Source organism: Glycine soja, chromosome 8 (genome assembly GCF_004193775.1).
Source record: "Glycine soja cultivar W05 chromosome 8, ASM419377v2, whole genome shotgun sequence".
Lineage (NCBI taxonomy): Eukaryota > Viridiplantae > Streptophyta > Magnoliopsida > Fabales > Fabaceae > Glycine > Glycine soja.
This window is the reverse complement of record NC_041009.1, coordinates 1,076,817-1,100,494: the sequence shown is the minus strand read 5'-3', so window position 1 is coordinate 1,100,494 and position 23,678 is coordinate 1,076,817. Positions and strand designations below refer to the sequence as shown.

The window sequence follows — 23,678 nt, the reverse complement described above, 5'->3', positions numbered from 1 at the left end:
ATTTAGACAACAAAATATGATAAGAGTTTGATTTTTACTTTTTTTATTTTTATGATAATAGCTTGATTTTTACTTATGCAAATAAAGTAACACTTCTTACTTCTTATGAGTGACGTTATCCATTAATTGATTATCAAGTTTCTCATGTTAGTTTCATGGTTTCGACAGTCAAAGTACTTTGTTTTCAAAAAAGAAAAATCTAACTTAGATAGAATTATTTTTCTTTTTTTTAACTGCAGATAAAATTATTTTTCAAAGGTTGTATGTGTGGAAAAAATAATATTTTAAACAAAAATATTAAAACTTCTATTTCATCTTTTTATTAGTCCTTTTACTTTCTTTTTACTATAGGTATTGAATGTGATTTATATTTTCATAAATATTGCTAAAGTTTAGTTTATTAATAAAATACTAGTTTAGTAGTAATTTATAAATATATTTTATGCTAAAGAAAAAAAAAACTGAGTAATGAAAAAATGACTAAGAAAAACAAAAAATGAATGTATAATTAATTAATTAATCACAGAGAAAAATTATTAAAGTTAATACAAAATTTAGAAGACATATATTACAAAATCAAGAAGATGCGCGTGGTTGTATGTAAAGGGATATAAACATAAAGAGTTACTGTACCATATTTTTAAAATAAGATTTAAATTTACAATAAAAAAATAAAGTTAAAAAGTTATTAAATTCAAAATATGCAAAAATGATATTCAAGTTGAAAATTGAAATTAAATGTATGCATCGCAGGGGATTCAAGTTTATTTCACTAAAACTAAGGTATAAATTAAAATTTACATAATATGATCCTTTTTATTTGAAGAGATTCAATAAGTTTTTTTTTCTGTTACACAGACTTATAATTAAGTATTGTTTTCTGTGTTTTAATTTAATATTATTAAAAGGTTTTCTATCTTAATCTTCCTATCCATCATTTTGACTAATTCAAAATTTGAAAAGATATCAAGAATTTTATGTTATTAAAAGTTTAAAACTTGTTAATGAAAATTTGTTGTTATTTGGATGTGATATAGAAAATTCGATTTTTTTTTCTTCATTTATGTACTTAGTTGTACTATTTTGCATAAAATAAAGTTGCATATGTTTTGTTTATTTATATTAAAAACATGAGTAAATTTTATTGAGTAATTAATTATAGGTTCTTAACAGCAGTTTTTTTAGCGTTATAATAGGATAGATTGGATTATGTAGATAAATATGGGCCACAAAATATAATTGTTTTTTTTTCACTGTATCGCTGTCCGCATGAGGGGTTGGTCCTCCACGACGCTGTTTCGACCGACATCGCTCCTTTTATAAAACCGTTCACAACTCAAACCCCATTACCATCATTCATGCCCTAAGAAACCAGAAAACAAATTCATCAAAAGCCAAAATTAAAGATATTATTATAAACAAAATGTTATGTATATTGATGCGTGTATGTATGTGAATTTTATAAACATGTATATAAAGAAACTAATTTTTATAGTTTTTTCTCATTGAAGTAAATTTATGTGACGAATTTTTTTAAAAAAATAAGATTTATATCTTATATAAAAATTGTTTTTTAATAAAAATAATATTTATCTAACACATAATAATATTATAATTAAATTACAATTAAATAAAAATAAAATATATAAAAATAAGTTTCTTATTATTAAAATAAAATTATGTATGAATTTCTTGCCAACTACAAAAAATATTATAATAACCAAAAAAATAACTTAACAAATTCTCACTAGACTCTCTCTCGAGATGATTAATAAATATTTATCGGAAAAGCAACCGAATATACCCTTAAAGGAATCATGAAAAGAAAACCTCGCAATTATTATAGTCGACAAAAATGATACTTATTTAATAATATAAAATTCACAAAAAATATAAAAACTTGTTAACTCAGGATAGCTTGTGAGACTTTAATGTTTAAGTTATAACTTCTTTTAACATTTAGTAAAATCTTTTCCTTAATTTATGTTTCATGACCCCCTGCTTTATCTTTCATTATGTTTGATTGTCATTCACCACAAATGCTTTTTTATGGATGCATTTGTCATCCCTCCATGAAACTTTGCTTGAAAAATAGCATCAAACTTTGTTTGAATCGTTAAAGAAGATGGTGCAACCGAGCATCGAATGTTTTTTGTTGAGGGATACAACATTTATTTCATTTTTAATTTGTCCATTTATTTTAGCAGTGACGGATCCAAAATCCTAAATCAGTGTAAATTATAAAAAATAAAATTAATTGGTTTAATTATATAAATATAAATAAAATAAAATATAAAAATATAAGATTTTATTTACAAATTTAATAAATTTAAAGAATAAGTGGTGCAAGTGCACACCCTCAGAGCCATGTAAGTGTATTTCAAATACACAAAATTGAATCTTCCACCAACTCTAACTTGTTTGTTTCTAGAACATGTTCAATGTCGATTCACTGAGTTATTGCACCAATAGAAAATCAAGCACATAATTTATTTGTGAAAAAAAATATAGACAACAATTTTTTTTAATATTTTTATTATTTTGAAAAACATAAAAGCACAAATACATTGTCATAAATTTTAATAGAAACCTACTTATTTAAGATTATGTTCAAATAAATTTTGAAAAATGCTGATATATATATATATATCTTTAAATGGTTAAACGTAATAAGTCATTCCTCCTAATTGTTGAATTATGAGATCATAACAAATACACTAAGGCGGAACAAAAGGTAACGCATCGTGTGAGTTTGTTGAAATGAAAAAAAGAAAATGGGAGAACTTTGGAGACCGTTGATTTTAATTCCTACAGGGGAGCCTAAATTGCACGCTTTCTTCTAAGAACGTTGCCAAAAAGCACTTTATTGAAATGCTAGGCATTTTTTTTGACATTTCTTAAGATATGAGTTATAACAGGAGAATCTTGACCTCAAACATTTCAACTATCTGTTCGACATTTTCATGAGTGATCCAAACTATTTAAAAATGCATAGACTGCATATATTTTTTATAAAAAAAAAACCTTATTCGACAACTATTATAAACAACATAATTCGCTCCTTAAATTTTAACACACTGATTAAACTAAAATAACAGTATGTACAGTCTACCGTGCTAAAAATTCACTCTTCCAATATGGCAGGCGACAGCATACATAAAAACAACAGTGCAGCCAAAATTTACTTTATTAATAACAAAGTCTAAGACAATTTAGATTACGTATCTATCTTGTAGCTAAAAAAATTAATTAGCTAGTTAATTAAGGACTTCATACTCCGTCTGTATGAAGCAAAGGCTCAGTACCCTAAGAAGCAATAGCAGTCAGAGAAAGGACATCAGGTTTTAGTACTTTGGTAGGCCACTCTTTCCCTCCAATGCCCACATTTTCTGCCGTCCCTGTTAGTCTTCTTTTGTTGTTATGTTTCCCTTTTTTTATCTCTCTGCCTTCTTGGTCAGATACTTCCCACTACTCCTACTCCACCCTCACTCACCATTACACAACACAAAATTAACAACAAAGGGTCTTTTATTTACCCCTTTTCTACACCCATCTGATTCACTACTTCACTAACCCCACTTCAATTCAAAAGCTCATATTTTTATTCGCTTTTCCCCTTCTCAACTCCCAACTCTCACACCCCTTTTGTCCTTTTTACCCCCTGCATTCTTCTGTCAAAACCCTAGATTTCAAATCTGGGGTTTTGTTTTCTAAGTCAGTTCAGACATGGTTTTGGGAACTGCCAGCTTGCAAGTCTGAGTTTTATGTCTGGAATCCAAGCTTCTGATGCTCCCACATTTTTTTTAATAGACACAACATTTCCCAGTGAGCTTTCTCATGGGTTTTCAATGGATACACTGTTTTGAGTTCCTTTCTACCGGGTAGGGGTAGGGCTATTTGATCTCTTTTTTATTTTTTCTAGAGGGGTTATTTTAGATTCATCTAGTTGAACAAAACCCTTGCAAAACCCTTTTTCCAGCACACACTTTGCCAAGTATTTGAGCTTGTTAGCTACTGTCTTTTAGATCACTTTTGTTATTTTTTGGGGTCAAAATCCAATTTTTCCATCATGGTTTGTGCCTTTCCACTTTAGCATCTTCACCTATTTTTTAACTTGAGTTTGGAAGAGTTTTAGGCTTTTAGCTTAGTTGCATAAGTAGTAGAAAGCTTGTATACTTGCAACTAAATACATGGATGGCCGAGAAGCTATGGCATTCTCTGGTAGCTCAGCTCCATATTACATGCATAGAGTAGGGATCGGAGGGTCTGCCTCTGGGTTCGAACCAGCCCCTGGGTTCAGACCTTTGTCAAACACTGGCATTCAAGCTGAGTCAAATGCTAGGGGTGGTCAGGGTCAGGGTGGTGGTTCTGTAGGGTCTAGTTCCCCATTTTCAGTGGAGCCACCTCAGGGTCATACCAATTTTAACCATGGCATTGGGATTGGGGCACCTTCAAGTGAGCCTGTGAAGAAGAAAAGAGGGAGACCCCGTAAATATGGTCCTGATGGAGCAGTTTCTTTGAGACTGTCTCCAATGTCTGCCCCTGCAAACTCCACTCAGGATGCTAGTGAAACCACCCCTTCTCAGAAAAAGGCGAGAGGGCGCCCTCCTGGCTCTGGAAGGAAGCAACAGCTAGCCGCTTTAGGTGTGGTTGCGTGAGGATCATCGTTTCTTGTGTATTGTAATGTGCTGTACTCATGATGGAAGTTTGCTCTTCAGTATTTGACTTGACTATTTTTGTTTTGATTTTGGTTCAGAAGTAGATAGTGACTTAAATTTCTGAAGATTTATGCTGTTAAATTTCCCTTTTTTTTAATAATTATAAGTAACTTAGCAATAGGTGGATGCTGACTGTGTTTTCATATTGCTAAAATGTATTTTAAAATGCATGATTTTTGTGTTGCTGTTATTTTTATATTTCTGGATGCATTATACTGGTTAGTTCTGTTTCCTTTTTTCCCCTAATCATTTGCCATTATTTTCTGTGTTGGGCCAGGTTACTGACATTCTATAATTTGGTTTCTTTTGATATGATTACTTGTTAGTCTTAAATTCTACACTTCTACTGTACTTTTCAAATTTCTGGAAGTGAATGTTATTCTGATGAATGGATTTCCTGGAGATGCATAGAACTGGTTAAACCAAAATATGTATGTAGAAATTAGTAGCCTTCATCATGATACTTGATGTTGAGCATGTGTGCTGACTGCAATAGTCACTTGGCCTTGGCTGTCCAGGTTCACATTTCTGGATTTTAAAATTAAAATAAAAGATTTCTGATGTTGAGCATGTCTGCTACTGTGCTAGGTTTTGCACTTTTCCCTTCCCCTCGGGCAACTCTTTTTTAATTGTTTGGTAGTAACGTGGACCATTTGGCAGCAAAGAAACAAGATAGTTTTTAAAAATGAATTGTTCAATGGTAGCAAAGTGCTGGATGATGCAATACTACTAACTTGGACATGGCTCAAATCAATGGAGAAAGATTTTGTATTACACTTTAACCAATGGTCCACTAATCTAAGAGTAGGCTTCTGTACCTAGGTTGGGAGGATAGGGGCTGGACTGTTGTAACAGGGTAATGTGGAGCTGGCTTGGATCCTTGTAATAACCATAGGATCCAGCTGGTTACATAATCCCCATATTGTATTTTCAGTACCACTGGTACTTCCAATATCTACATAATATATATATTTTTGCTGAGCAAAAAAAAAAATTGTTTGGTGGTAATTAATGGTAGTAACAAGATATATTTATTTACTTTCTTGAAAGTGTCTGGACCTTAAACATCTTTTTTATTGCATCTCAGGTGAATGGATGAATAGTTCAGCAGGGTTGGCCTTTTCGCCTCATGTTGTCACTATTGGAGTTGGGGAGGTAGTAACATTCTTTCTGTTCATAAGCAATATAGATGTTCTTACTTATTTAGTTCTCTTTCTGAATCCAGAATGTGAAGATGTTGAGGGGCAAATTTTATTGGTCCGATTCTGTTGTGTCTCTAAAATCATTGGCATAGGAAAAAAGAACTCATTCAATTTAGAAAATTTACTTTCTGTGGCCAATTAGTCCATACTCCACATGAATCTGAAAGGCATATATTGAAAAACAGTGGGAAGAGAACTTTCTTTTTTCCAAAATAAATGTGCTTCATTTTTATTCAGCATATTGACATAATTTTAATTTACTAATCATGACATGCAACCCCCATGGATGGTTTATATAACTGGAAATCATTGAATGCACACATGGATGGAGTTGTCATTGACTGGGTTTGTCAACAGGAATATAAATTGAAGACTACTGTCACTTGTAAAGAGGATTGTTGATTGCATGCGATACTGATGAGTGAATGAGTGAAGATACTACTTGATATAATCATCTAATTTTAAATTTCGGTTTTCAAAAAGCATAATTACTTTATTCATCATGGAAACCTTCAAGATTTATTCTCATCAATTCACATTGATTCAGAAGTTCCTTTGAATGATAATTTTTTCCCTATTTTAGGACATTGTGGCAAAATTATTGTCATTATCACAGCAGAGATCAAGGGCTCTGTGCATCATGTCGGGCACTGGGACAGTTTCTTCAGTCACTCTGCGACAGCCTGCTTCTACCAATGCTAGTGTAACTTTTGAGGTGAAAGCACTCATTAGTATTGCTTAAAGTGCCTAAGGTTGGTTCTTATGTTGTAATAAGAAACTTGTTTTATTATTTAATTTTTATAGGGACGATTCCAAATACTATGCTTGTCTGGTTCTTACTTGGTTGCCGAAGACGGTGGACCCTCCAATAGAACTGGTGGCATTAGTGTTTCGCTCTCTAGCCATGATGGTCATGTTATTGGTGGTGGTGTTGCTGTGCTTATTGCTGGAGGCCCCGTGCAGGTATCTTGATTCCTCTAAAATCCACAGTATCTTGATTGCATCCTTAATTGCTTATTCATGCGGTTAATGCTGGAAACAATTTGTTTAAACAAGAAATTGCTTCAAATGGATTGGGGAAATAGAGATTGGAGATAGTCAGATAGGGATGCTGAGCTTAGGCTTGTTCATACTTCTATAGTTTCCTTGTTCAGCATGTGGGTGGGTAGGATGTTCTACATGCTTCATGTTTTTCTGCATCACAGGATACTTCACATTCGAAAGAATCAAAACCAAAACAATATCAATAACCCAAAAAACTAAAAAGCAAAAAGCTAGATAGAAGAATGAAGGTTTTCCTTGCTGCAGGTGATGTTGTGCAGTTTTGTTTATGGTGGCTCCAAGACCAAGTCTAAACTAGGAACCACTATCAAAGATGAAAGTTCTGAGCCACCTCCTCAGCATAACGATAAGTTAGCTTCTCCAGCCAGTGCTCCTGCTCCCCCCGGTCAAAACTACCTCCCTCTTTCTGCAACAAACCTTTGGCCTGGATCACGACCAGCAGAGCTGAAAAGCACACACATGCATACTGGCATCGACTTGACTCGCGGTTGAGAGTTTATTTCGGAAGAGAGACATTGCAGATTTGTATATAACTGTTGTTGTAAATGAACTTGAGTTTGTGAGCATTGTGGCTGCTTGTTATCCCCCCACGTTGCTGGGTAACAGGTTTGCACTAATACATGCTGAAACAAATGAATTGTTTGATTCGGGTTTAAGTGATGATTCTTGGCATATCCCAAAAATGTCTGTTGAAATGATCATATGACAAACTTCATTGGGATGCATATTGTCCTGCGTTGAATTTAGTGAATTCTGGGATCCCTCTTTGCGGTCCAAAATGTTTAACGTTGAAACACGCTACTATTTGCCTTGCATTTGATATCTGTTTATTATGAAGCCTAATAAACTGAACAAAATATAATTGAGACTGAGCTGGACCTGAATGTTAACTAGATTATTGCTGGAAAGAGTATGTTTCAGAATGGGGTTTTTATTTTAATATTTTGGTAAGAGAAATAATTAAAAATAATAAATTAGTTGAATTTTAATGTTTTAAGTTTTTGTTTATTCTTATTAATATTCATTTTTTTTAAAAATAAATAGAAATAACTTTATTTTTGTTTTCCTTTAATAATTAAAGAATGCTGACAACAATCTTTAAAGAGGCGTTTGGTATACAATATTTTTTTCATCCTGACCCCGCGAATCAAGATTCTAAGGATTATATTTTCTGAAAATGTCCAAAATATATTTGGTATGTGCAAGATATTTCTGAAAATGAGAAAAAAAATATATATAAATAAGTTTCTTCCTTAATGAGAATCTTGGATTCCCACCCCTCATGATAAAGTTTAAGTGGAAAATTAGAACATAAAGTTATCTGATTTTTTTATTTAGGCGACCTTTAAATAACTTTTCATGTTCATCATTGGCATATTATTATGTGTTTAAGATTTATTCTTTCATAATCCCAATAAAACCAGGCATCATGTAAATGTTGTCCATGCCAATGAGCAGATCTTGTTCAGTTTAGTCAAAACCTTTAAGCACAACATCATACTTCACAAAAGTGAACATAATAAAGTCAAGAAAAGGTGCTTTGGCATTCACAACATCCTCTCTTCCCAACTGAATCCTTGCATTCAGACAATACCAATTAACTTACGGATGTCTCGCTGCAAAACAATAAAAATAAATGCCATAAGAATTATTGGCAGCATAAACCATATGATTTCTAGAATAATAATATAAGACAGAATAATACCTCAAGGCTAAGAGGAGATGTGGTGGGATAATAGCGATCTACCACTTGCCCATCCTTGTCAATCAAGAATTTGGCAAAGTTCCACTGAATATCATCCCCAAAGATTCCCCACTTGCCTGACTTTAAGAACTTATACAAAGGACAAGCACTGTCTCCATTCACTTCAATCTAGCACAATAACAGAGGGACAAACTTGTAATTGGTGCGTGTCACATATCTTCAAAAAAATTGAAGCAGATAAATTATTGTAGAGTCTAAAGCAGATGAAAATTCTGATTAGTGTTGGCAATAGATGGCCAAGCAAAATGAATCTCATGCCACAGCAAACGCAAAACTCAACTAATGCACAAGCACGAAATCTCTAGTAATATTTAATCTTTCAGCACAAGTGTCACAAAAAAAAAAAAATTGGAATTTGGAAGAGAACATAAGAATATATTTTTGGCACTTGAGGGCCCAAAAATGGCGATTAAAGAGTAAGCTTTCAAAGCTTATGCATTCATTTACCTTATCAAAGATGGGAAATTCAGATTTAAAGCGAGTGCAGACAAACTCCTGAATTTGATCATTGCTTCCGGGTTCCTCCTCACCAAATTGATTACATGGAAATGCCAGAATCTCCAGCCCTAATGAAGCCATTAAACTCACTCATTTGTATTAATCAAAATCAAGCTTTTGGAAAATAATAAAAAGAAATACCGTGCTTCACAGAGTAAAACATCACAATATCAAACTCCAAAACCAGGTTTCTCCCCTTTGAGGTAAGATAAGTATAATAACGCAAGCCCAAAGCATAAAGAGTCAACCTTTGTCTTTGTATTTCTCGAATAGTTGATTCAACTCCACATAATTTGAGTTGGTCATGCCACTGCCTCAACACAAAACGAACAAAAACTAAAAAACATTCTCACGTTGATGACGATTTCAGGAAGAATAATAAATAATTGATATGAGGGGGATACCATTTGGAAGCAACATTAACAATCAGCAAGACTTTTCCCTTGTAAGTAGCAAGATCCACATCATCGCCTTTAGCATCCTGCAAGAGAACAGAAAAACTCGCTACACGTTATTTAATATCACTATGAATTTACATGATTAAAATGATGGTTTTTATAATTGTAAATAAAATCAGGTATAAGATGCGTTCAATGATTAAGAAAAAAAGAGAGAGAGAAAGTCAGGACTTGGATCCCACTTATTAAAACTAATATTCTAACTATTAATATTTACTGATAAAAAAGATTGTAAATAAAAAAACAAGGTTGTAATAGAAGAAAAAGTAGCGATTTAAGGGAACAGAAGTTGATCGAAAAGTCAAAGCAAAGAGAGAGACAGAGTAGAAACCTTGACAGTAAAATCAAAGACGGACTTTGAATGGTTGGTGGCCATGGTGGGCGGGCAACGAAGAGAAGGCAACAGCTTCGGGTAGAATCTGAACTCAGAAGCTGAGTTTAGAACCTTATATATGGTACTTTACATGTGTAAATTATTACCATCGTTTATTTATTGTAATTATATTTTTTTAACATTAGGGTTTTTTACATATTCAATTATATAGTTTCGATAAAATATCTGAATTTGGTTATCTCACGTTGTTATATCCAAAATATATCGTAATTTCTAAATTATTTAAAGAAAACGAATAAGGTTTTGAGGATTTTTTTTAAAAAAAAATAACGAGAATCTAATTGATTTAATTTAAAAAATAAATAAAAGGACTCGATTCATTCATAAGTCGTACGAAAGTACTAAAGTTTAATATTTCTAGTAATTTTAAATTAACTCAAATATTTAATAGTAATCATCAAGTAATGCTGCAAAATATATCTTTAGGTAATTTTATATGATCTAAATAGAACATCATTTTTAATTCAAATAAATCCAAATTAATTTTAATATAATTCATATTTATTAAAAAAACTTATCCATAATATTTTATGTACTTTTAATTCTTTGATACGTTTTCTTTTTCCACTGTCTAAATTTTGATTAGTTATTCTTTCTTAGTTTCTTTGATATGTTTTGTTCATAAGACTCAATACTCAGTCGCATAACACTTTGTGGTATACTGTTTTTATTTTAGCGGTAAGTATTTAGATTGCACATTTTATAAATACCCCTACCTTAAGGTTCTGCAGAGCCAATTTTGTGTTATTTAGAGTCCTTAAGTGCACTTTCATTTTTTCTCAGTCTCTCTTAGGCACTCTTCTACTCATTATTGTCGTTATATTTTCTGGAGAACATCCCGTTTAGACGTGGAAGATGCTTGTAAGCAAGGAAGCTAAAAACCATCACAGCATTTCGGTCACGATCAACTAGAAAAGAGCCATCTGCACGGAATTAATCTTATCACAAGTCAGAAATAGGCAATTTTGCGTCAAGGTAATAAGACCAGGAAGTAAACCAATTAATGGAATAGGTAGACCACAGCACACGGCTAAAGGAAGCTTAACTTTACATTCACACAATAATAAGTACACAATCTCATGGTTATGAATCTAATGTCAAAGCTACAAGAGCAACTGTTTCGGTACATATAAGGCACACAGGAAATTGCAGCAGCATCTGCAGTACATTTCTTATTCATAGTTTATTTATTGGCAACTCCAAACATTCATAACTTCATGCATCCAACAACTTCAGCAAGTCCTTCTGCAGATATCAGATAAAAAAGAAGCATTCTTGGTGTAAAAATTTCAAATACAAATATGTATAGGAAAGATTATTGGTTCCATCATACTAATTGTCTTACCTCAATGCTCAGAGGAGAAGTTGTGGGTGCATAGCGATCAACAACATTCCCCTCTTTATCAACAAGGAACTTGGCGAAGTTCCATTTGATGCCATCCCCAAGGAGTCCACCTTTGCTTGATTTTAGATATTTGTACAGTGGAGCAGCCTTGTCACCATTCACATCAACCTATATTAAAAGGAAAAAAAATGGTCTCAACTCTCAGTATATGGTTAACAGTAGAGTAAATACTTAGACACAGAAAAGTGAAATATTTATTCAAACTTGACCATGATCAAACCAGAATTAGTTTTCCCTAGTTCATTTTTCTCTTATTTGCTTAGTATTTGGAGGGGGCTATTAACGCCACATCAAGGAAGAATACAAAGTCTTGAAGTCAATCTATTCATCTCTACTTAAATGGTTCATATATTAATGCATTACACAACCAGGACTGAAACTGTGGGAAATCATTGAAGGAGTCAACTGCTCTCCTAATCAACTTTGATTTGCACGCAAAGTTCATTACAGAACCCATTAAGAACATGCTCAAGGGTAATTGGAGATTAGACGTTAACATAAAGCATATGCTACATTGTGACTCAAACAAAATTTGAACTACACACCAAAAATTTGTACTTAAGGAGCTAATCCCATGATGACAGCATTTCTTTCTATCAATAATATAGATACAGGCATGGAATAATTTTTTATACACAGGAATGAAATCACAGGCAGTGGGAAATGAGAATAAGCAAAGGTTTTACCTTGTCAAAAACGGGAAACTCAGCCTTGAAGCGAGTACAAACAAACTCTTGTATCTGTTCATTAGATCCAGGCTCCTGTGCCCCAAACTGATTGCATGGGAACGCCAGAATTTCCAGACCTGAACAAAGAATATCAAGATTTTTAGAAAGACGAAGGGACCCCATAATAAGTTAGTTGCTACTTGCTTGAAACTTAAAATTACGGGATGCTTATTCAAGTGTAGTACATACAGCCAAGTAGTTCAATTAGTCTACAATAAATGATTATTTATTAAGGATGTAAAAGTTAAAGACAACAAACAAGATTTGCAACAAGTATTGTGTCATGTTAAGTCAGTACATGAGCATCTGTGGTTTTGTTATGGTAATGAGTTTGGATGTGTTAATATAATTTTTAAAACGGATGAATTTCAGAACATAATATAATATAATATATCTAGATTGTTGGAAAAACCCGGGTACAAGTACGACTCACAAAATGAAGCTATCATGCTACAGAGATGAGCATTGGCACAACAGCAAGGAATAAGATGATAATTAACACAACAATGAAAGGGACAGACAGAAAGAAGGAAACAAACGAGAAGGACAACAGGCAACAGGCAACAACAGCATGAGAACAGAAGAGAAAAACAAACCTTTCTGTTTGTATTTCTCATACAACTGACTGAGCTCAGTGTAATTTGAATTAGTCAAGCCACTGCATCAAACATTGAATCAACATCAAAATATAGCATAGAGAATTAGATTGTAACAAAATTGGGGGCAAAATCTCTCCAATTTCTGTGCGAAATTAGGGTAAAATTTCAGTTAGAGGACATAAGTTAAAAAATACTGATGATACTCCCTCTCACGTACTTAATTATACAAATAAAATAGGGATTGGGAAAAATGAGAATTGGGGAGGTACCATTGTGAGGCAACATTGACAATGATAAGGACCTTTCCTTTGTAGTCACCAAGGTTAATATCATTTCCCTTGGCATCCTGCAAAAGGATAAAAAAAGGGGGGGTTAACCTAAAATCTAAAATTTACATGCATATGCAAAACAAAAACAAAAAAGATACTTTAACGGTGAAATCATGGACTGATTTGGCGTTTGAGGTGGCCATAGTGTGATCTGTTCGGAAAGAGAAAGACGAAGGAAGTGGTTTGAAGGAAGTGTGAAGAAAGGGACGGAAGAGGGTGCGGTTGGGATTGGAGAAGAATTGAAGAGAAGAAGAAGAAGAAGATAATCTTATAGTTGTTGAGCGGAGGAAGAATATACGAGTGGCTGAAATAGAGAGCATCGGGGACAAATATATTTATATAGCGTCCTTTCTCCGCGTACTGCGACACCTGCCTGGGTCTTGTTCCGGTGATGGAGCTCTGGCGTTTCCAATTGAAGCTTATTCTATTACAGCCAACACAAGGCTTGATACCCAAGAGCCCAAAAGGCCCAGCTTGTCGGCAAAATAATAATAATAATAAGAATTTGAATAAAAAGAAAATAGAGGATGAGTGGATGCCTAGGCAACTAAGAAAGATGAAGCTGATAGAATAGTTATTTCTTTGTTTTAGACATATGGGACGTAGATTTTCTATTATAAATAAAAGGCTTGTGAATGTGTGTATACAGGCAGATATTTCATTAAAAATTGATAATTCAATGAACATTTTTTTAATTATGTTATTAGTGTATCCACACTTAGAAGAACATTTAAAAATAAAATACATAAATTTTTATTCTTCTCGCAAGGTAACAATGTGGGTATTTGTAATATAATAAATTTACTTAAATATTCACAATTACATATAAAATAAATCTCATTTACTTTTTGAGATTTGCTTTTTAGTATAAATATATGTTTTAAATTACTTATTTTATTTTTTTTAAAAAAAATAAATTGCATTTTAACAAATATTCATCGATACCTTAATACCCCGTGAATTTCCATAAAATTCCAAGACAAATGCATTACAATTTTCATCAAACGAGACGAGGGTAGCATTGGTTCATGAGTGTTAAAAAAAGCAGGCAACAGAAGTGTATCGGAATGCGTATTTTTTTCACTGCAGTGTCTTCATTGAAATTCTTGTCCAACACACGGTGTATTTTTGTTTTTGCACGTTCATACACCCGAGTAAAAAACCGTCTCTTTACCTTAACCATTCAGTTTAAGGATATAAAAAATGATTGTTAATAAGATAGTAGTACTATTTTTGGCAAGTAAGGCACATGAACTAATGCAACAAGATGTCAAAGTGGTGTTTTGCTTCCCAAACTTAAGAGTTCAAAATTTGTAATTGTAAGCGATGATGGGAAAGCTAAAGGTGTATGCGGATCAAATGTCCCAGCCTTCTCGAGCAGTTCTCATATTCTGCAGGTTATATTTTTTCTCCACACTACACACAAAACCATTATCTGTATATATTGTGATTATGATGAACTAAACACTACTATCATCTTCTGTGAGTTAAAAAGGTTTAACGGAATTGACTTTGAGGAGATTAAAGTTGACATTTCCAAACGCCACCACCTTTCTCCTGAATTTAGAGGTAAAACAAGCATATTATGCACCTCATAAGTATATTCATTCACCAACGACTCTGCACTTAACAAAGTAATATAATTATATAGTATTTTGTCATGGCACTAACTAAGTAGTCGATAGAAAATTTTATAGTTTGCATCCATTTGATTTCAATTGAAGTCCCTCTTGTAATTTTATTGCAGAAATCAACCCTCTGCAGAAAGTTCCGGCTATAGTTCATGGAAGCTTCAATCTCTCCGAGAGGTAATTAATTACTGATAAGGGTCATGTCTTTTATTATATTAATGATTCTCGATGGAGAGGAAAGTAAAGTTCTTAGACTGTAACTTATCTTCATTTCATTTGTCCTAGTTATATTTAAGCCATGTGCATCTAAATCTTGATTGTTGTCCGGGGGAAGGACTAAACTGTCATATATTTTGAAGCTATCTACCTGTTTGAACTTTGAATACTCAATCCACTATTTGGTGATTGTGTGTGCCGTCATAGAAAGGGGATTTTTTTTTCCAGATGTTTATCTGATTTACTAACAATTTATAGTTTCTTATGAAACTAATTTCATTTTATTTGAAAACAATCTCATAGTCTAATGATTGGATGGTTTATACATGATGTAGAGTGGTATTAGAAATGGTCAATGTGAATGTCCCTTTCGTTCTTTATTTCGGGCTATGTGAATCATGGCTTAGGAAAGTGAATGAACCATGTTGTGCAATCAATTTTCCACTGGAGTAATGAGTTTATCCTTCTTTTTAATGCTTATATGATGTATTTGATTTTAAATCACATCTTTTTCATTGTTGTCTGTACTTTCTTAGTCTCTGTAATTCCTGTATGCTTTTTTAGTTTCAGTAAATCCGTGTAAATTTTGAATTTCTTGTTAGGAATATTTTTACTGATTGATTTTATCATATATTCTTAGTAAATCTCGTTTTCTTTTGCCAGCCATGCAATCCTTGTCTATCTTGCTTCTGCTTTTCCTGGAATTGCTGACCACTGGCTAGTAGAACCTCTTCTTCTTTTGCTTCTGAAATTCTGAACTGCTTGGTTATTTTAAAGAAATACTTCGGAGTCTCTTAAATATCAGAGCTGAACTGTTTCACTGCACAGTATTTTAACATGATTTCGAAAAATCATGACCAGGGTTCCTTGCCCGTTTCTAGTGGCCCTTGTTCCTCACTTTTGGATGCTAATTTGAAAGTACAGATTGGGATAAAACAGAATAAAATAAATAACTTAAAAAATATATTGATTCTAAATCCAATTTTGTGCTGCTTCGAGATACATTTTCCATGATCTAAATGAAATACTAGTTGCCATGCATTGAAGATAAAAGTGTAAAAGTTTTGCATCTGAAATTTATAATGATTTAGTTTAGTTACTCCTTGATGTATCAGGTATCCAAGCAATCTTTTCAGGAGAGCCAAAATTAACTCAGTAATGGATTGGCATCACTCTAATTTACAACACGGAGCAGGTGCTTTACACAACTAAATCCATACATCTTCTAACCCCTTTGAATAATGTGATTTGCTGTGAGCAGTTGAGTTTGTTCTATGGAAACTTGTGTGCTAGATAGGTATTGTAACAGATAGATATAGACTACTATCTACTTAAAGAGAATTCAATCATATAGTTACTATCTTCTGCATACTTACTATGAGCATTCAAATTTGTTCTAAGTATACTTGAGTGCAACTTGCCAATATCTTCATTAATTATTTATATGGATCAAACTGGGCCTAAATCATTGCTCACTTGTGGAGAGCTTCATGTCATTAAGTAAACTAAATTAGTGTCTAGCTATTATGCAACTCCCAATATATTCAATTATTCATATTGTATTGATTTTGCTTTGAAAAAGCAACATATGATAGAAGAATAGGTTTTACCATTGCTGCAAGCCATATGTTAAATCACATGTTTCTAGCCAGAGAACATCTTTGTTTTCTCCTTTTTACAGAAAGAGCATGTCTCTTGCAAACTATGACTAACCGGCAGAAGCACACCACCTTTTACAGCGAACTATGTAATAAATACTGTACTAGGACCGGCAACTGGCCGTCCACTTAGTCCAAAAGCAGCTGCTGAAGCTGAGAAAGTTCTATTATCTTCTTTATCAAAACTAGAGAATATTTGGCTCAATGGAGATGGACACTTCCTGCTTGGTGTCTCTCAGCCATCTATAGCATATCTCAGCATGGTTTGTGAACTCATGCAACTTGAGGTAACTAAATGTGACTTAATAATTATCGATGCTGCATTCATCCAAATTGGCTCAATGTCTTGAAATTTTCAGTTGAATTAGAATTGAGATTGGTAATATAATTGCTTTTTACATGAATTTGTAAAATTAAACTGTGAATAAACTTAGGTTTTGGATGAGAAGGATCACAGTCGTATATTATCACCATACAAGAAAGTTCTTCAGTGGATTGAGGATACGAGAACTGCAACAAATCCTCACTTTGAAGAAGTGCATAATATCCTTTATAGAGCTAAAAAGAAATTTGAACAGCAGCGTTCAAGGGTAGCTGAAACTGGGACTGAGCCTAGCAACAAGATGGGGGGGCATTCAAAGATGTGAAAGCTATGCCTTTATCTTTGCTGCTAGACTGACAACATAATCATAGTCATAGCCTTTTCTTTCATCAGGCTTGAGCCTTGGGTTTCTGGCTTTGCTTTGTTGGCTTTAATAGCTTTATATCTTCCTATAAAGACACAAATGCTAGACCACCATGCTCAATTGTTGAGTAATTCACACGCCCATAAGAAGATTTTGACAGTGAAGTAATGTTGCTGTACATGGCAACTGCATATCCTGCTTCTATCTTTTCTCAACCAAATGGGCCAACAATTGTGTATGTTCATTTTGTAAATGGTGTTGGTGCTTTGTACTTGGAGGTGATCTATTATTCACATTTAAAGAAGAAAAAAAACTACTAATTTGTCTGTGTCAAACATTGAATTAAGTCTAAATATTTGAAATGATATATCTTTGCATGTGGCAAATTGAGATGGGGACGTAGTGTTGAAGAACACCTGAAACTGATGCATATTTACACATCAAAATTCTTGCATCGTTTTGGTATCCATACGACTTAACGTGGTTCTGTTCCTCTTAAAATAACACTACCATCATACCTATTTACATTATAATATCATCATTACATGCTGAAATACACCACATTGATTCCTGTAAATTTTGCGGGTGCAAATATCATTACTTGAGGGTAAAACATACGACTTGAAGGATTTCCATTTGTACATTATTCCAACATCAGAGAATTTTTTACATGGAAAACATAATCATGCAAGCAATATTGACAACTTAATGGTCATCTGTCAAGTGACAAATGTCCAAGTTATTGATATATATAAATAGTAACAGACAACTGAACAAGTGACCACCTACTAGTAACACTAACACTAACAGTAACACACAATAGCAAACACAAGCCCCACCCTGAATTCTTCTGCACCATATTTCACATCACTCAATGCTTATGCCCCGTATCTCAAGGTTGTCCAGCTTCTTGGGTCTCCTATAATACTTCAACATTAGAGAGAACAAGTGACCACCTACTAGTAACACTAACACTAACAGTAACACACAATAGCAAACACAAGCCCCACCCTGAATTCTTCTGCACCATATTTCACATCACTCAATGCTTATGCCCCGTATCTCAAGGTTGTCCAGCTTCTTTGGTCTCCTATAATACTTCAACATTAGAGAGCAGCATACAACACTGACAGAAGATGCAGCCATGGCAGCCCCAGCAATCCATGGTGGCAACCGAAATCGTGTAGAAGGAAAAAGAGCTCCAGCAGCAATTGGAATGCCAAGTAGATTATAGCCCAAAGCCCATATGTAGTTGAGGCGGATACGAGAAAACGTTTTTCTGGAAAGATCAATGGCAGTTATGACATCCTCCAAGTTGCTCTTCATTAGGACAATATCAGCAGCCTCAATAGCAATGTCTGTACCAGCACCAATTGCCATTCCTACATCTGCTGCCACAAGTGCTGGCGAGTCATTGATACCATCCCCCACCATAGCCACCCTGTACCCAGAAGCCTAACAAAAAAAGGGTACTCAATATGTTAACCACAGGTAATATATGTTAGAGATGTAGGATTAAGTATGAGTTTAATTTATATACACTTTCAGTGTAAAATATTAGACATCTAATCAGAATTTCGCTTACTATTGGATGAAGATTGAACGACACGTTGCTTAAAGTATTATCTACAATTTTAGAACCACAATTTTAAATAATGTACCTGCAAGTCCTTCACTTTCTCTGCTTTCTGATCTGGTTTGGCCTCAGCAATAACTGTTTCAATTCCAACTTCCCTTGCTATAGAATTGGCAGTTCCCCAATTGTCCCCAGTCACCATGATGCTCCTAATTTTCATAGACTTGAGAATGGAAATGACTTCTTGTGCAGCTGGTTTCAATGGATCAGATACTGCTAAAACCCCAACTACTTCCCTATTAATAGACACTATAATTCCAGTTTGAGCCATTGCTTCTGCTTCTGCAAGCATCTCTTCAGCATCGATGGGAAGTGCAACATTGTGGTCTTCCATCAAGCTCTTGTTACCCACAAGTATTTCCTTGTTTCTAACCATGGCCTTAACTCCATGTCCAGCAATGGACACAAAATCCCGTGCCTCTGGCCAAATGGGGTTCTCATCATCTCTCAGTTTTTTGGCATACTCAACTATGGCCTTAGCCAGTGGATGTTCACTATTCACCTGACATAGCCAATTATACAACGAAAGTTATTCACAATTATTCATGAATAACTTGATAAGCATGTGAAACTCAATAATAGAATGCCTACCTCAGCTGCAGCCACAAGTTCATAGAATTCCCGGAGTACCATATTTGTCAACAACTTTGTATTTACTACCACAGGCTTCCCGATTGTGAGAGTACCTGTTTTGTCAAATACAACACAGTTCACCTACAAGACAAACCACCATAAACAGATTCAAATGTTGTGTGTGTATATACATACAACTTTTCTTTCATAAGCACAAAAGGTAAGTTGTGTGCCTATGACAAGCTAAGCTAGTCCATGTTAGTTTCACCAACATTTACAAAGCAAATCCTGAATTTAAGGAGCTATATATGTTAGTTGTCAAATGCTGACCTTATGTGCATTTTCTAATGCTTGACCTCCTTTGATAAGTATTCCCTGAGATGCACCTACTCCAGTGCCAACCATAACAGCAGTTGGCGTTGCTAAACCTAAAGCACATGGACAAGCTATGACCATGACAGAAATCCCAAACTGCAAAGCAAGCTGAAAGCTATCCATGGAAGATGGTATCCAAGACTTGGGGTAAGCATGAAATCTTCCAGCTAAAAACCATGCAAGCCAAGTTGAAAATGAGATTAAAATAACCTGCACAAAGAAAACCCTTCAAAGTAAGTACTATATATATAAACATAAGGATTCAATTAAAAAAAATGTCTTGAAGACATGAATCAAATAAAAAAAAAATTTTAAAAAGCGTATGTTATATAATTAACTACCAGAGGCACAAAGTATTTAGAAATGCGGTCAGCAAACTTCTGCACAGGAGCCTTGGCCATCTGTGCTGACTCAACAAGTCTAACAATCTGAGAAAGAGCACTCTCTGATCCAACCCAGGTAGCCTTAACATGCAACACTCCATTCTCATTCACAGTTCCTCCAATAACAGTTTCACCTTTCCTCTTAGCCACAGGACGTGCCTCACCTGTAATCATGCTCTCATTCACGTGGCTCTGACCCCAAATAACAAATCCATCCGCAGCCACCTTTGCACCAGGAATAACTTTAATCACATCATTCTTCTGAATCAGCCTGCTATCAATTTCCTCTTCACCAACAACATTTCCTTCACTGTCCAGGGTCAACAGTATAGCAGTGTCAGGTGTCAAGTTCATGAGCTTGGCAATTGCATTGGACGTCTTGCCCTTGGCCAAAACCTCAAGGTACTTCCCTAGCAAAATAAACGAAATAAGCATAGCACTAGTCTCAAAGAAATCAGTCCCCTTGAAACCCTGCGATGTAGCAGCTCTCAGCACAGAATACACTGAGTAAAAGTATGCTGCGTTTGTCCCCAAGGCAATCAAAACATCCATGTTGGGAGAGCCAAGGCGTAATGCTTTGTAAGCACCAGAATAAAACCTCTTCCCTATAATGAACTGCACTGGTGTAGCAAGCACCCATCTTATAATCTCCCCCACTGTAAGCATGTTCACAACTTTAGCATCTACTCCATGCTTAATTCCAGGGATATACATAAGCACCATAGAGGTTAGAAACACAGGAATAGTAAACACCAAACTCCACAAGAAAGATCTATAGTATTGCCTGATTTCCTCCCTCCTATGACTATTCCTTCTTCCTCCTTCTTCAGGGAAAATCTTCGCCTTGAAACGCCTAGATCCCGTTTCTTCAATCACATTGATGAAATTTCTAGGTCCTGTCAAGTCTGGTTTATAAGAAAGAGACACTTTGTTGAACTCAGGGTGTGTTTCTACACCTTGGACCCCAGGGAGGGCCTGAAGAGAATTTTCAATGAGTCTCATGGAACGACCAGTTCTTATGCCTTCAACTTGAAGGTCTATTCTGCTCATGTCTTCGCCTGTGCTTATAAGCGTGGCCTGAAAGCCCGTGTCTTCAACAGCTTCCAAGATTTGGTTGTAGGTAACAACGTTTGGAGTGTAGTGAACTTCAGCTTCCTCAGTTGCAAGAGCCACTTGGGCTTTCACCACTCCTTGGATTGATTGTAGAGCGGATTCGACGGTGGAGGAACACGACGTGCATGTCATGCCTTGGATACGTATGCGGCATATCTGAACAGATGTCTCGTTATCATCTCTGATGAATGTGGCTTGGAATCCAGCATCTTCAATGACCTCTCGAATGGTCTCTTCCTAAGAAAGAATTAATGTCATCGACACATCCAGAACAAATGTGAAAGAAAGCTAACAGTACAAGTGTACAACTACAAATCACTGAATTATTCTTGTAAGTTCTACCAAATTAACATGCATGAGTTCGCAACGAAGCTCACCGTCTGTCAGTTAAAAATAAAAAGAAGCCATACAAGGTGACAACAAGTGTAACACAGGATTCAAGGCTTTTTTAAAAAAACTATTTTCCTATCTGGTTGTTCAAGAAACATATAACCAATATGGGTGATTCTTGTCACGTTGGCAATGAGAGGCGCCATTCAATGCTTTGTCACCTGGGAGGTGTCACTTTGATGTTTGTCACCTTTTCAGGTGGTTTGTCTAAATTGGTGGCGTTACTTTGGACTGCATCCTTCTGCGTGATTTTTTTTTTCGTTTTTGAGGCTTGTTTTACTTTGATTTTTAGTGTGATTTGAGGCGCATGAATGCTACCATTAGTAAACCGACATGAAAATTAATGAAATAAATATGATTTCATGCAAAAATAACGCATCTAAACAGACAAAATTGAGCTTCAAAACACACTGCTGATAGGAAAAAAAATTATTTTCTATAATACATTTTTTTTTTCAGTTTTTGAGGCTTGTTTTACTTGATTTTTAGTGTGATTTGAGGCACGCGAATACTACCATTAGATAGACCAACATGAAAACTAATGGAATCATTCATCATTTCATGTAAAAATAACGCATCTAAGCGGATAAAATTGAGTTTCAAAACATCCTGTTGATAGGAAAATCAGAGTAAAATCATGCAGTCCAAAATGGCACCTCCCATTGCCGACATGACGAGAATTACCCATACTGATAATATGTTTCTTGACCAATCTAGATAGAAAAATAATTTTAAAAAAAAAAACTATTTTCGTAAGAAAGCTCAGGATTCATGCGACAAATGTCACTAATCTACGAATGATATGTGAACAACCTATTTTTACACACACTTAACACGTTATTTCTCTCTTTTATTTTATTACTCGTTATATCTACACTTTTTCCCCTTTCTTTCTCTTTGGTGATGTCAAATGGCATGTCCATACATTATCATTCGAAATATAGGGTTCCGTTCCAAAAAATCAGATAGCATGAATTAATGAGAAAAAATTAAGGATTATATTTAAATCTAAAAAAACAAGATTCATTTTTAAGAGTGCAACTCTATAAAAAAATCACTAAGTAAATCTATAAAATTATCTTACATCTTTATTGTTGGATTATATTTGGTCAACATCGTCTCATGGTGCCTACAATGAGTGTAGTCCATTAAGTTAAACGTGGATATATGATAATTCTTAGTTAAAGGAATAAAGTTATTCTCTTAGCTAGGTACTTAACTCAACCGACGGTGTAAGAGGGTCATGAGTTGAAATCACTCTAGTGATATTCTGGGAGACTGTTGACTTTCTTTGATAAGCAAGATCGATTCCAAGGAGTTGATAGACTTATTATCAATCCGTAAATCAATATAACTTTTGTTCTAATGACAAACGTTTGATCTAATAGTTGTTATATTTTATCAATATAACATTTGACTTGACAAACCAACATTAAAGAAGGGGCCTGAAACATAGGCGTAGTATGCAAGGGTGCTCGGAAAAAGGAAAAGAAAAATTGATAATATAATAACAAGATAATAAATAGCTAGTACCATATGATTAGGCTTGCTAATAGTATATAACTTACGTTAACAAAGGATGGATAGAAGAGGACTTGGGCACGGTTGTTGAGAACATCAACGACGGCTTGGCGAATTCCGGGAAGACGCTTGACGGCTTTCTCGACGGAGGCAGCACAGGCGGAGCAAGTCATTCCGACGACGGAGAAAAGTGCCTTGGACGATATGTTACTGCTTCCTTCTTCTTCTGTCACTCCCTTTGGATATTTCGGCATCGACGGGTAGTGAGGTCGTGGCGATAGGTACCCCGACCCCTCATTGTTACGTAAACAAGCTAAAGCTAAAAACTTGGTCGCCAT

At 34.6% G+C, this 23,678-nt stretch overlaps 5 protein-coding genes across 7 annotated transcripts; 2 read left to right on the top strand and 3 right to left on the bottom strand.

Moving 5' to 3' along the window:
- Positions 1-3,365: 3,365 nt before the first annotated feature.
- On the top strand, positions 3,366-7,795 carry LOC114421005 (AT-hook motif nuclear-localized protein 5-like). The gene is made up of 5 exons (XM_028386747.1): positions 3,366-4,644; positions 5,806-5,873; positions 6,504-6,635; positions 6,725-6,883; positions 7,229-7,795. Exons 1-5 carry the CDS (start codon positions 4,191-4,193, stop codon positions 7,472-7,474), a joined length of 1,059 nt encoding a protein of 352 aa, XP_028242548.1. The 5' UTR covers positions 3,366-4,190; the 3' UTR covers positions 7,475-7,795.
- A 556-nt stretch (positions 7,796-8,351) lies between these two features.
- Positions 8,352-10,274, bottom strand: LOC114421006 (probable glutathione peroxidase 8). 2 transcript variants are annotated; one of them, XM_028386748.1, is made up of 6 exons: positions 10,035-10,274; positions 9,650-9,726; positions 9,494-9,555; positions 9,195-9,313; positions 8,688-8,855; positions 8,352-8,598 (listed from the first exon to the last, which is right to left on the bottom strand). In XM_028386748.1, the coding sequence occupies exons 1-6, from the start codon at positions 10,077-10,079 to the stop codon at positions 8,566-8,568; spliced, it is 504 nt and encodes a 167-aa protein (XP_028242549.1). In that variant the 5' UTR covers positions 10,080-10,274; the 3' UTR covers positions 8,352-8,565. The 2 variants fall into 2 exon arrangements, with proteins under 2 accessions (XP_028242549.1, XP_028242550.1); XM_028386749.1 differs by lacking the exon at positions 10,035-10,274 and having other exon boundaries at positions 9,387-9,555.
- An 854-nt stretch (positions 10,275-11,128) lies between these two features.
- Positions 11,129-13,664, bottom strand: LOC114421004 (probable phospholipid hydroperoxide glutathione peroxidase). Its single transcript, XM_028386746.1, has 6 exons — positions 13,257-13,664; positions 13,099-13,175; positions 12,827-12,888; positions 12,189-12,307; positions 11,443-11,610; positions 11,129-11,342 (listed from the first exon to the last, which is right to left on the bottom strand). Exons 1-6 carry the CDS (start codon positions 13,476-13,478, stop codon positions 11,313-11,315), a joined length of 678 nt encoding a protein of 225 aa, XP_028242547.1. The 5' UTR covers positions 13,479-13,664; the 3' UTR covers positions 11,129-11,312.
- Positions 13,665-14,223: 559 nt separating this feature from the next.
- LOC114424346 (glutathione S-transferase T1-like) lies at positions 14,224-17,741 on the top strand. Of its 2 annotated transcripts, XM_028391187.1 has the most exons (7): positions 14,226-14,555; positions 14,654-14,727; positions 14,906-14,966; positions 15,669-15,722; positions 16,121-16,200; positions 16,745-16,950; positions 17,098-17,741. In XM_028391187.1, exons 1-7 carry the CDS (start codon positions 14,485-14,487, stop codon positions 17,308-17,310), a joined length of 759 nt encoding a protein of 252 aa, XP_028246988.1. In that variant the 5' UTR covers positions 14,226-14,484; the 3' UTR covers positions 17,311-17,741. The 2 variants fall into 2 exon arrangements, with proteins under 2 accessions (XP_028246989.1, XP_028246988.1); XM_028391188.1 differs by lacking the exon at positions 15,669-15,722 and having other exon boundaries at positions 14,224-14,555.
- A 171-nt stretch (positions 17,742-17,912) lies between these two features.
- Positions 17,913-23,678, bottom strand: LOC114422959 (probable copper-transporting ATPase HMA5). The gene is made up of 6 exons (XM_028389532.1): positions 23,388-23,678; positions 20,275-21,666; positions 19,889-20,143; positions 19,577-19,699; positions 19,011-19,487; positions 17,913-18,804 (listed from the first exon to the last, which is right to left on the bottom strand). Exons 1-6 carry the CDS (start codon positions 23,676-23,678, stop codon positions 18,388-18,390), a joined length of 2,955 nt encoding a protein of 984 aa, XP_028245333.1. The 3' UTR covers positions 17,913-18,387.

Bases quoted from the DNA above. Each gene is read 5' to 3' on its own strand.
- LOC114421006 (XM_028386748.1), bottom strand. From the start codon at position 10,079: ATGGCCACCAACCATTCAAAGTCCGTCTTTGATTTTACTGTCAAG. The intron at 9,727-10,034 runs GTTTCTACTCTG...GTTCTCTTGCAG, and splicing joins TCTTTGATTTTACTGTCAAG to GATGCTAAAGGCGATGATGT. The intron at 8,599-8,687 runs GTATTATTCTGT...ATTGTTTTGCAG, and splicing joins CATCTCCTCTTAGCCTTGAG to CGAGACATCCGTAAGTTAAT.
- LOC114421004 (XM_028386746.1), bottom strand. From the start codon at position 13,478: ATGCTCTCTATTTCAGCCACTCGTATATTCTTCCTCCGCTCAACAACT. The intron at 12,889-13,098 runs GTACCTCCCCAA...TGTTTGATGCAG, and splicing joins GTCAATGTTGCCTCACAATG to TGGCTTGACTAATTCAAATT. The intron at 12,308-12,826 runs GTTTGTTTTTCT...TTCTTTGTTCAG, and splicing joins TGAGAAATACAAACAGAAAG to GTCTGGAAATTCTGGCGTTC.
- LOC114422959 (XM_028389532.1), bottom strand. From the start codon at position 23,678: ATGGCGACCAAGTTTTTAGCTTTAGCTTGTTTACGTAACAATGAGGGG. The intron at 19,700-19,888 runs GTCAGCATTTGA...TTTGTCTTGTAG, and splicing joins CATTAGAAAATGCACATAAG to GTGAACTGTGTTGTATTTGA. The intron at 18,805-19,010 runs GTACATTATTTA...TTTTTTTGTTAG, and splicing joins AGAAAGTGAAGGACTTGCAG to GCTTCTGGGTACAGGGTGGC.
- LOC114424346 (XM_028391187.1), top strand. From the start codon at position 14,485: ATGATGGGAAAGCTAAAGGTGTATGCGGATCAAATGTCCCAGCCTTCT. The intron at 14,967-15,668 runs GTAATTAATTAC...TTCTTTTGCCAG, and splicing joins AGCTTCAATCTCTCCGAGAG to CCATGCAATCCTTGTCTATC. The intron at 15,723-16,120 runs GCTAGTAGAACC...TTGATGTATCAG, and splicing joins CCTGGAATTGCTGACCACTG to GTATCCAAGCAATCTTTTCA.
- LOC114421005 (XM_028386747.1), top strand. From the start codon at position 4,191: ATGGATGGCCGAGAAGCTATGGCATTCTCTGGTAGCTCAGCTCCATAT. The intron at 4,645-5,805 runs GTGTGGTTGCGT...ATTGCATCTCAG, and splicing joins GCAACAGCTAGCCGCTTTAG to GTGAATGGATGAATAGTTCA. The intron at 6,884-7,228 runs GTATCTTGATTC...TCCTTGCTGCAG, and splicing joins TTGCTGGAGGCCCCGTGCAG to GTGATGTTGTGCAGTTTTGT.